This window comes from Perca flavescens, chromosome 9 (genome assembly GCF_004354835.1).
Source record: "Perca flavescens isolate YP-PL-M2 chromosome 9, PFLA_1.0, whole genome shotgun sequence".
NCBI classification, from domain to species: Eukaryota; Metazoa; Chordata; class Actinopteri; order Perciformes; family Percidae; genus Perca; species Perca flavescens.
In genome coordinates, this window is record NC_041339.1 from 35,643,205 (window position 1) to 35,656,029 (window position 12,825).

General features: G+C 38.7%; 1 protein-coding gene across 1 annotated transcript in view; it reads right to left on the reverse strand.

The window, feature by feature from the left end:
* trmt1l (tRNA methyltransferase 1-like) overlaps positions 1 to 12,825 on the reverse strand; it is a 35,787-nt gene that overhangs the window by 5,441 nt on the left and 17,521 nt on the right. The window contains exons 9-14 of the mRNA XM_028587464.1: positions 12,019 to 12,271; positions 9,970 to 10,182; positions 8,159 to 8,349; positions 5,942 to 6,008; positions 2,197 to 2,360; positions 1,007 to 1,072 (exon numbers count right to left, since the gene is read on the reverse strand). Coding sequence (XP_028443265.1) covers positions 1,007 to 1,072; positions 2,197 to 2,360; positions 5,942 to 6,008; positions 8,159 to 8,349; positions 9,970 to 10,182; positions 12,019 to 12,271 — 954 coding nt within the window. The remainder of the gene's footprint in view (positions 1 to 1,006; positions 1,073 to 2,196; positions 2,361 to 5,941; positions 6,009 to 8,158; positions 8,350 to 9,969; positions 10,183 to 12,018; positions 12,272 to 12,825) is intronic.

Consider the following 12,825-nt stretch of genomic DNA (forward strand, 5'->3'; position numbering starts at 1 on the left):
GAAAAATATGGTGAAGGGTATGTGATGATGTGGGGGGCTATTTTAATTCCAAAGGCCAAGGGAACTTTATCAGGATGCATAGTATCCTGGATCCATGAAATAAACATCTGCCTGCCTCTATGATAATTTAACATAGGGGTGGACTACTTATGCCCCCTCAATTTAAGGAAGAATATTTATTTATTTACGATACATTATTCCTTCACAAAGATAATTGGTGTCCTTAAAGGTTGTATTTTTCCAATTTTTTTCAGTTAAGGCACTAAGATCAATTTCCAAAAGATGATTTTTTTTTTCATTCCTCTTTTTAGTCAACTTTAGCATGGGTTCATAAACTTATGAGCACCACTGTATCTGTAACTCTTCATTGTAAATTCTCTGTTGAAGTTGAGCTGCGCTGCCCTCTGGAGGACAGACGTAGGTTTTGACATAAATGCAGATCTATAAATGTAATAAAATTATATATTTGTGTGTCAATACAGAACGAAATATTCTGTAGCCTATTTTACATTGTCTTTGCCGTAATCAGATCAGTATATATTGGTTATGTTTAACATTAAGTATACTACTGCTTGAGTGCAGTAAAGCAATGGGAAACATACATGTGTACAGACAAGGCTAAACAGATACGTTTCCTGTGTGCAAAGACATTGGTTAACGATATGTTGTAGATTTACAATTCTTTCCATGCTGTACAAGAAACAGAAACGTGTTGAAAAAAAAAAAAAAAAAACAGTTTCTATCATCCTGTAAGTCATCCTGTAAGTTGTTTGAATAAAATCAATCCTCACACACTGTTGTATTAGCCACCTTTAGGTTTTTCATTGTTCATTTTTATGTATTTTTTTTTTACTTTGTCGTCCTTGTTTGTAGCTCTACTTTCGTCCTATCTTCCTGTGAATTGTTCCGTGCGTAACAGTGAAAGCAACTTGAAACCAGAGCCATATTCCTTCCGTCAGTGTTAACATTTTGGCCAATAAAGCTATGCATTTTGTGACGGACTCACCAGACTGCTCGGCAGGACCCGAATCCTCTCCGCTCTGCAACGTCTTGATGACGACTCCACACTCCACTGCACAGAGGAAACACAAGATATTTGTAGGGATGGGTATCGTTCAGAATCTTTCGATCCGGTGCCACTTTCGATACCTCAGTTTCAATGCCGGTTCCTAACGATACATTTTTCGATACCATATGTTTTAAAATCCATTTCAACATCAACAAAAATAGATTAAACCCAAAGCTTTTATTTTCCACCTTAATTGGGAATCAAAACGGTTATCATTGTTAAAAATATCTGGTAAAACTGCTCACTCAGAGTAACATTAATAAAAGTGCCTTGTCAGCCTGTCAGTCAGTCATCAGGGCAGAGAAACCTCCGCTGTGCCTGTTTGTCTAAGAGGAAGTGTAACGGCAACAGCACCGTGACCTCTTTCACCTCGCCATTAATATCATATCGCCATTAATATCATATCGCCATTAATATCATATCGCCATGAATATCATATCGCCATTAATATCATATCGCCATGAATATCATATCGCCATGAATATCATATCGCCATTAATATCATATCGCCATGAATATCATATCGCCATGAATATATCGCCATTAATATCATATCGCCATTAATATATCGCCATGAATATCATATCGCCATGAATATATCGCCATGAATATCATATCGCCATGAATATATCGCCATGAATATCATATCGCCATGAATATCATATCGCCATGAATATATCGCCATGAATATCATATCGCCATGAATATCATATCGCCATGAATATCATATTGCCATTAATATCATATCGCCATGAATATCATATCGCCATGAATATATCGCCATGAATATCATATCGCCATGAATATATCGCTATGAATATCATATCGCCATTAATATCACCTCGCTGGGGGGGGGTGTTGTACCCTGGTTGGTGAGAGGGGGGGGGGGGGGGGTGTTGTACCCTGGTTGGTGAGAGGCGGGGGGGTGTTGTACCCTGGTTGGTGAGAGGCGGGGGGGGGTTGTACCCTGGTTGGTGAGAGGCGGGTGGGGGCTGGGGGGGGGTTGTACCCTGGTTGGTGAGAGGCGGGTGGGGGCTGGGGGGGGTTGTACCCTGATTGGTGAGAGGCGGGTGGGGGCTGGGGGGTTGTACCCTGGTTGGTGAGAGGCAGGGGGGGGGGGGTTGTACCCTGGTTGGTGAGAGCGGGCGGCCCGTGGACGAGAGACTTGAAGGTGGTGCAGTCGGACTCGCAGATCAGAGTTTTGACGAGCGGCTGGATGTCGTCCATGCTGTGCTTCACCGCCGCAGACAGCATCCGCCTCAGGAAGCCCGTGTTAAACAGAGGACCACACCTGCACACACACACACACACACACACACACACACACACACACACACACACACACACACACACACACACACACACACACACACACACACACACACACACATATATATACACACATATATACACACACACACACACACACACACACACACACACACACACACACACACACACACACACACACACACACACATACACACACACACACACACACACACACACACACATATATATATATACACACACACACACACACACACACACACACACACACACACACACACACACACACGTTACTGTACTATACCTGTGAGGACCTTAACTGACATTCTATTCTATCATGAAGCCAAAAAACAAGTCCAACTTATATCTCAATTTGTCTTCATTTCTACATTAAGGTATTTTGTTTGGTACATACACCAGATGGTGCAAAAAAATAAATAAAAAGGATGTCAAAGAAGATGCAGTATTTAGTTCCCTTTCATACAGCTCAGTGAGGTGTGTCGGTTTGTGCCCACAGACTAAAAATAACGGACCGAGCTTTCTGGTCTGAGAAGTGAAGCCAACTTCTCTGTAACTTCCAGCAGGGGGCGACTCCACCGGCTCCTAAAAGAAGTCTGTTTCTATAGAAGTCTATGAGAAAATGAGTCGACTTCTCACTTGATTTATTACCTCAGTTAACACTTTCATAATGAGTTTATGGTCTCAATCGCTAGTTTCAAGTCTTCTTCAACACAGCACGATGTTCATTTAGTAAATTATGGTCCCGGTCATTTTAAAACAGACGATAAAGCAGGGGATGCTTTAGGACCTGTCAGTCAGGACAGAGGCTTAGCGATGCTAACCATGCTAACACTGTGGACATTAAAATAGACCTCAACCTGTTTTTAGGTGCTGTCCGTGTTTTCGTCTTAAACTTTGACCCTCTCACTGCGTCATCAAAGTTAATTGGAACATTTCTAGGGCTGCGCTCGATTGAAGAACTTCTCAGTCGACTAACACTCATTCAATTTCATCAACTAATCGATTAGTCGATTTAATCGACAGATCTGTAAATCTGAGTTTATCTGCAAAGAGTCCTGCAAAAGCACCACTTAAATTCTTGTGTTTACCAGAGATGTGCTCGTACGTTTCTTGGAAATAAGTCATTCAGCGTGAAAAAAGCATCAAACATGACTAATGGACTAAAGAAATCTAAGTTGACTGAGCCCAAAATGACCGATTAGTCGACTAATCCACTAAGAGGGAGCAGCCCTGAACATTTCGGTCGCAAAAAAATGTCTAGTCAGCGCTAGCGTTAGCTGGAAACTTAGCGGAGAGTTTGCAGATTTTCTGTTCTGCCGTAAATGCAGATGAATGGCGCCAGGACCCAGAGGTCTGCGTTTACCGGTCGGTAAATCTCCTCTGGATGACTCGCTGCAGAAGGGGTTGAAAAAAAAATCGGTGACTTTCCCTTTTTTTAGCGTTTAGCTTAGCGCAGCGCCATTGTCCATGCCAAGCTTCAAAACGACAGTCCACAAACCAATGGCTGACGTCACAGATGCTACGTCCATTATTTTAACACAGTCTATGGCCGGTTACACACTGGCTGCGTGGCGTGAGCGTGGTGCTCCGGTTGCGTGTCAGCTTTTTCTATGTCTTTGTACAATTTAACTCTGTGTGGAAATCAATATTTGACTCTGCTCTGTAATCAGCCCAACGCTACCTTTGCTCAACTCAATGGCCAAATCCCAAAGAGCCCTGAGGACTAGAGACTCACTTAATTGATCTCAGGTGCTAAGTGAGTGAGTGTGTGAGGCCACATGGGCTCAAATAGGTATAAATGGGATTGGGACAGCACTTCACACGAGATCACATGTTATGCAGACTCACGGAAAGGGCTCGGTAAGTGTGTACTCAAACCCTCACGCCCCTTTGAAATTCGACATTGGGACAACCCTAAGCCCTTACGAAAATCGCGAGAACGCGCACCAGTCCGTGAGTCCGGACTTTGGGATTGGGCCATTCTGTATTTTACTTTGTTTGTAAATCTAACATGGAAACGTTAAATTATTCACTTTTTTTTGTTGTTCAACAGTTCACTTAAGGAGCACCATAAGTGTAATTTGTGTGAGTGTGGGAATGAGACATTATTATTATTACTATTATTATTTCGGTTGGTTAGTTTTTGCTTTGTTGGTTGTTGTTTTTTTCTTTGATAGTATGACTTGTCCTGTGCGTTGTAACTTGTCCGGAATGTGTCTAAATACTTGTTTTGTTTGTCTTGTCTACTGTTTTTTGTCTTGTGTGTAAAAAAAAGAAAAAGAAAAGAAAGGAGTACTGTATGGATAAAGTAAAAGGGGAATGAGCATGTGTGAATTATTTATTTTCTTCCCCTACTGTAAAGAGGATATTGTTTAACACTGGTTAACACTTGAATGGACTTGGACTGGAAACCAGGTTGTTTGCCTCTCTGTTTTTCGTTGTACTTGCATAATAAAAACAATAAAAAAAAAAAAAGAAGCTTTTTCTACGTCTTTACACACCAGAAACGTGTCTGACGTGACGCTGCTGCTGCTAGCCTTGTCTGGACACATGTATGTTTCCCATTGATAACATTAAATACCATGTTAAACATAAATATATTCTGATCTGATTACAGCAAAGACAACGTCGGCAGTATTGACGGCAAAACTGGCTCCAGAATATTTCCTTCTGTATTGACAGGTCCAATATTAGAAAATCTATTATTTTTTTTTTATTACATTTATATCAAAACCTCGAGCCTTTCAGACATCAACATGTCATTTATTAATATGTATTTGTGTCTAAAGGACATATAAACATCTTTTCCTATTCCATTTGGTCTGGAAATGCTTCCAACACAGTGTGGTAGCAGTGTGTAAGCTCTAACCTGTTGACGTGGGAGCCCAAATATAAACGGACAAGCCACGCAGCTGACACGCTCACGCCACCAGTGTGTAACCGGTCTAAGCCTGGCACTGATGCTGCTGTGTGCAGGGATGCCGAGAGGTTTCAGTTAGTTCAAAATGCTGCGGCCAGACTTATTTTTAACTGTCCCAAATATGACCATATCACCCCTATCCTCAAATCTCTACACTGGTTGCCCGTTCGACAGAGAATAGATTTCAAAATCCTGCTCTTTGTCTTCAAATCTTTACATAACTTAGCTCCCGTCTACCTATCCAAACTTATTCATCCGTACACTCCTCCCAGAGGCCTAAGATCACATGACCAGGTTCTGCTGGTAGCCCCTCGTGCCGGACTAAAGCGGAGAGGGGAGCACGCTTTTGCGGTGGCAACACCCTGCATTTAGAGATTAGAACAGCCCCCAACCTCGCCATCTTCAATTCGTTGGTAAAAACCTACTTATTCTTATTAGCATATTGATTTCCTCTTTGATTGATCCTCCTTTTGTATATTTGAGTGTTTTAAGGTTGCTCTTAGCCTTGTTGTTTTTATTATGTGTTTTATGCTTTGTCTTGCTGGTTTTATGTTGTTTTTTAATGCTTGCTCTGTAAAGCACTTTGGTCTGTCTAGTGGCTGTTTAAATGTGCTATATAAATAAATGAACTTGAACTTTACCATAACGGCCCCAGCTGCACCGCTGTCCTTCCAGGCAGACTTCCATGACAGTTACAGGGCAGCGAGTCTGGAGGAAACACAAGAAAGGACAGGATTCATTTTTCATATTAACTGCAGCTTCCTGTAGTCATTCTCTGCAGAAAAAAAAAAAAAACCAGAGGAGGTTAGGGTTGGGCATCGTTTGGATTTGATATTTTTATTATTTCCGATTCCTAAACGGATTCTTGAAAAACTGAAAAATGACATCAAAGAAAGGCTTTTACGTCCGTAAATGTAGCCTACATTTACGGTAGCTAGCTAACGGTAGACGATATTTTTACGTCCGTTTCGGGGGCAATACAGGTAAAATATTTCAGTCGACACAGTAATAAAATTTGCGTTCTAATAGTGGAACCGGGTTCCGTGAAAATCATTTCCAGTAAAGGACAAGGTTGAAACAGTCGTTGTTTAGGTACCTTAAACGTGCACGATCGGTCTCAGAGTCATCGCTGCAACCAGGAGATGAAGGAGAGCTGAGATCCACAACGCCGAGCACATCTTTGTCTCGGACACCGCAGGATGCTAGCGCGGTTAGCGCGGCTAGCGCCGGTGCTAGTGCCTTTGCCTCTGCCTCGCGAGTGGATGATATAGCCCCTATGGATATAGCCCTGTGGATCGGTCTTTCGTGGATGAGCCCGCAACTCAACCAGTGCTAAAGTATCCGGTCACTTCTTCTGCTTTAAGGAGTTTAATTGTGTAGGACCATCAGAGGATAACAGTAAGGTATGTGGCTACTCTGCCTGTATTGTATTATGTCATTATATGAGATGTATGGATTAAAATAATCAATTCATAACCCGCTACAGAGCTGCAGGCGCAGTTCTATTTCTATAACAGCTTGTTACTGTTGTCAAGTTGTTTTTCCCCCTCATGGTTTTCTCTTGTTATGGCCAATAATGCTTTAGGGCTTATGTTAATGTGATTTATTTAATTTGTTAAACATGTTTATAACATGAATCATCACACTAAAGTAAGTAAATAACGTGAGTCTTGTTTTACATGACAGTTGACGTTGTCAATGAACACGTTCTGTGGCCGAGTATTGATTGAAACTGTCGGGCAGTGTTGTTGATCTGTATATTGTTGAAAACTTAAAACAGTTGAAAAGAATTGTGAAATATTCGGCCTCATGTTATACGAGCAGAACTAAACTATGTTTTGGGGAAATATTAGATTCCTGACCACTTTTACAGCCTATAGGCCTTAGGTTAGGAGAGATGCGCTATAGCACAGCCAGGTATGGTGGTAATGGAGAGTCCAAAGCGCTCTTCTTTTGGGCAGAACCAAGGAGAGCCATCGCGGCTAGGTCCGTCCTTTGCACCGAAACTTTTTACAATCCAAAACATATAAATAGCATCAAGCTATTACAATCTTTATTATGTAAGCACATATAATATATATAATATAACAGTATATTAGCCAGTCATTTGTATTAGGTTAAACAGGGATTTGATAACGTTTTTAATTTAAGGCCCACCCACAATTGGTCTGGCCCATCCAAAACTGGAATCCTGGCGCCGTGCCTGGTCTGCACACCTCGTACAAAGTGTATACCAGCCAAGGTCGTAAGCATTAAGTGAACATTGGGGGAGGGGGGGGTACCAAATCTGGCAACACACTTCAACAAACTACAACTATGCACCGGACAGCGGTGCATAGTTGCCTGTCGTAGAATAGCAATATTAGCCTATCAATATTAGCCTATCAATACATAGAGCAACTCTGGATCCAGGTTTTGGTTATTTTTTTCAAACTGCTGTCTGCCATAACGTTGAAAACCTCTTCCCTTTCCCCCTTTTTTGCAACGAAAATGGATTATGAAATCATGCAAGCATATAGCATATATAGAAATAAGATTTATATATTTTGCGCGGAAATCAGCAATATCTGCAGCAGCACAGGTATCAGTCTTAATGACTTCAGCATCACAAGAATTAGAGGAGAACGAATAGGCAAGGTGTTATTTCTTTTTTTTTGTTTTTTCTGTTCTGTATGTTTGAAAAAATAGTTGGAAAGAGCTAAAAAAAACGTTGAAAGAGCAAAAAATAAATACAAAAGGCAACAAAAACGTTGAAAGAAGCTACAAAACATGCAAAAAGGAGAGAAGAGTGACAAAATAGTTGGTATAAGCGGCAAAAACTTGTTGTATACCAGACGGCTCTCTCTCGGTGAACTCACCGTCCACCATGGTTCCCTGCCTGAGGAAGACTCTCTCCTCGCACCACTGACAGTGGAGCAGTTTCCGTAACTTCTTGGCCGACTCGTCCGCCTGCGTGGGACCTCGGAGAACTCTCACCACCACCAGGACGAAATGCTCCAACGCTACGGCCAGCAGGACTTCGATACCTTTGTTACAGCGAGCCGCTGCCCTGCAACAGACAGCGAGAGGATTACATTTCTTTCATTTACTCATTTACTCGTTCTCACATCAGTACAGTACAGAGGCGTAGCGTCGCCACTCCCGAAGTAGAACAATCTATCAGTATCACGTTATTACGAGAGGTTTATTGTAATAACAATAATGTTTTTTCACGTTTTAACAAGATATTCTCAGGTTTTAACAAGATATTTTAACATTATTACATTGTCATCATTATTACAACTTACAAACTTATGAAGTTATAAAAAGAAAATTGTTATCACAATATACAATTTATCACATTTGGCCTTTGTTGACGCCAAAACGTGATAATTGTACATGAAAATATCTTGTTATACAGTGAAAATATCTTGTTATAACATCAAAATATCTCATTAAAATGTGAAAATATCTGTTATGTGAAAATATCTTGTTATACAGTGAAAATATCTTGTTATACAGTGAAAATATCTTGTTATACTGTGAAGATATCTTGTTATACTGTGAAAATATCTTGGTATAATGTGAAATTATCTTGTCATACTTTGAAAATATCTTGTTATAACATCAAAATATCTCATTAAAATGTGAAAATATCTTGTTATAGTTTGAAATGATCTTGTTATAATGTGAAATTATCTTGTTATAATGTGAAAATATCTTGTTATAATGTGAAAATATATTGTTATGTGAAAATACCTGTTATAATGTGAAATTATCTTGTTAGAACGTGAAAATGTATTGTTATAACATCAAAATATCTTATTAAAATGTGAAAATATCTAGTTATACTTTGAAAATATTTTGTCATAAATTGAAATTATCTTGTTAAAATGTGAAATTATCTTGTTATAATGTGAAAATATTGTTATGTGAAATTATCTTGTCATAAATTGAAATGATCTTATGTGAAAATATCTTGTTATGTGAAAATATCTTATTAAAATGTGAAATTATCTTGTTATAACGTGAAAGTATATTGTTATAATGTGAAAATATCTTGTTATAATGTGAAAATAACTTGTTATAACATCAAACTATCTTATTAAAATGTGAAAATATCTAGTTATACTTTGAAAATATTTTGTCATAGTTTGAAAATATCTTGAAATAATGTGAAATTATCTTGTTAAAATGTGAAATGATCTTGTTAAAATGTGAAATGATCTTGTTATGTGAAATTATCTTGTTATAATGTGAAATTATCTTGTTAAAATGTGAAATTATCTTGTTTTAATGTGAAATTATCTTGTTATAATGTGAAAATATCTTGTTATAATGTGAAAATATCTTGTTATAATGTGATAATGTGAAAATATCTTGCTATAACATCAAAAGATCTCATTAAAATTTGAAAATATGTAGTTATACTTTGAAAATATCTTGTTATAATGTGATAATGTGAAAATACCTTGCTATAACATCAAAAGATCTTATTAAAATCTGAAAATATCTAGTTATACTTTGAAAACATCTTGCTGTAATGTGAAAATACCTGTTAGAATGTATACATATCTTGTTATAATGTTAGAATAAACTCTCCACATAATAGCGTGACACAGATGTGTCCTGCGTGTCAGCGCTGCGTCTTCCGTCCAATCAGGTAAATGTAACCAATGTAAATTCCTACCGGGCCACGGTGGCGACTACCATGCGAGCAGCCAGCTCTTTGTAGTACTCGGTGCGGACGATGTGACAGCCGTAGTGACGCAGCGTGACGTTGGGAGACTTGGAGAACAGAGAGCTCGTGTCTGTGGAAGTCACCGAGACGATGCCCAGGTTACGCACGTTCCTGAAGGCAGCGTCAAGGTAGTTCACAGCCGTCCCGAACGGATCCAAGTGACTGGAAGAGTCAAGAGATAAAAGTCAAAGATTCAATCACCAATAGCAAACTAGCGACTGTTATCTGGATGAACTGATGAGTTGTTTGGTCTCTAAAATGTCAGAAAATGGTGAAAAATGTGGATCAGGGTTTCTCAAAAAGTCCAAGATGTCTTGTTTTGTCCACAACTCAAAGATATTCAGTTTCCTGTCCCAGAGGAGAGAAGACACTAGAACAATATTCATATTTAACAAGCTGACATCACACAAGTTTTACTTGAAAAAATGACTCAAACCGATTAATGGATTATCAAAATAGTTTGCGATTAATTTAATGGTTGACAACTAATTGTTTTATCTTTGAAGCTCATCATCACTTTCTTTGATTCTGCAGAATTAAAAAAATCTCTCCTGTTTCACTTTAAATACACCTTCACTCTTTTCCACCCAAACACATGTCAGAGAGTATTAAAAAAAACTATATTTAGAGTCGAACAATGCGATGAAAATCTTGAGAAAAGTGACAAAATGTTGAAGAGAGTGACTATAACTGAGAAAAGTGACAAAATGTTGAAGAAAAGTGCAAAAAACCTTCAAAAAAGCGACAAAATGTTTAAAAAAGTGACTATGACTTTGAGAAAAGTGAAAAAAACCTTCAGAAAAGCGACAAAATGTTGAAGAAAGTTACTATAACTTTGAGAAAAGTGACAAAAAGCCTGAGAAAAGTGACAAAATGTTGAAGTGAAAAAAAACTTTAAAAAAGCTACAAAAAGGTTGTAAAAAGTGACTAACTACAAGTAAAGTGAAAAAAACCCTGAGAAAAGTGACAAAATGTTAAAAAAAGTGGAAAAACTTTAAAAAAGCAATAAAATGTTTAAAGAAGTGACTATGACTTTGAGAAAAGTGACAAAAAGCCTTCAGAAAAGTGACAAAATGTTGAAGAAAGTTACTATTACGTTGAGAAAAGTGACAAAAAGCCAGAGAAAAGTGACAAAAAGCCAGAGAAAAGTGACAAAATGTTGAAGAAAGTTACTATTACATTGAGAAAGTGACAAAAAGCCTGAGAAAAGTGACAAAATTTTAAAAAAGAATAAAATGTTTAAAGAAGTGACTATGACTTTGAAAAAGTGACAAAAAGCCTTCAAAAAGTGATAAAATGTGGAAGAAAGTTACTTTAAAAAGTGACAAAAAGCCTGAGAAAATGTTTGAAGAAAGTTACTATTACATTGAGAAAGTGACAAAAAGCCTGAGAAAAGTGACAAAATTTTAAAAAAAGTGGAAAAACTTTAAAAAAGCAATAAAATGTTTAAAGAAGTGACTATGACTTTGAGAAAAGTGACAAAAAGCCTTCAGAAAAGTGATAAAATGTGGAAGAAAGTTACTATTACGTTGAGAAAAGTGACAAAAAGCCTGAGAAAAGTGACTAAATGTTGAAGAAAGTTACTATTACGTTGAGAAAAGTGACAAAAAACCTGAGAAAAGTGACAAAATGTTAAAAAAAGTGGAAAAACTTTAAAAAGCAATAAGATGTTTAAAGAAGTGACTATGACTTTAAGAAAAGTGACAAAAAGCCTTCAGAAAAGTGATAAAATGTTGAAGAAAGTTACTATTATGTTGAGAAAAGTGACAAAAAGCCTGAGAAAAGTGACAAAATGTTGAAGAAAGTTACTATTACATTGAGAAAGTGACAAAAAGCCTGAGAAAAGTGACTAAATGTTGAAGAAAGTTACTATTACATTGAGAAAGTGACAAAAAGCCTGAGAAAAGTGACAAAAACCCTGAGAAAAGTGACAAAATGTTGAAAATAAACTTCAATAAAGCGACAAAACGTTGGCAAAATGTTGAAGAACATTCTTACATGTAGTCAAAGGGCCACAGGTGCATGGTGACGTTGGCGTCCATCTTGGCGACCTCTACCGTAGCGATGGGCGATCCCTCCACTTCGCTGGTCGCCCCGTCGGGCCCCCGGGGGCCTCGCGAGCCTCCGTCCACCCGGATGTTGTTGAGCTCGCAGTTCTCTTTGATCATTTTCACGCACGTGTCGCTGATATCGGTTATGGTCACTTTGACGGTGTTACGAAGGTGCTTGGCCCACTGGAGGCCCATAATCCCTGAGAGACACACAGGGAGCAGAAAAGAGGTTTAATCGGTGTGTGTGTGTGTGTGTGTGTGTGTGTGTGTGTGTGTGTGTGTGTGTCACAGCAGACATGTTTACATGTCATAGTAGGAAAATCACAGGTGTGTTCAAACCCATTAATGATGGCTGCATTCCACTTAGGAGAGGTCCTGGTATTAAACCATTACTGATGGCTGCATTCCACTTAGGAGAGACCCTGGTATTAAACCATTAATGATGGCTGCATTCCACTTAGGAGAGACCCTGGTATTAAACCATTACTGATGGCTGCATTCCACTTAGGAGAGACCCTGGTATTAAACCATTACTGATGGCTGCATTCCCCTTAGGAGAGACCCTGGTATTAAACCATTAATGATGGCTGCATTCCACTTAGGAGAGGTCCTGGTATTAAACCATTACTGATGGCTGCATTCCCCTTAGGAGAGACCCTGGTATTAAACCATTAATGATGGCTGCATTCCACTTAGGAGAGGTCCTGGTATTAAACCATTAATGATGGCTGCATTCCACTTAGGAGAGGTCCTG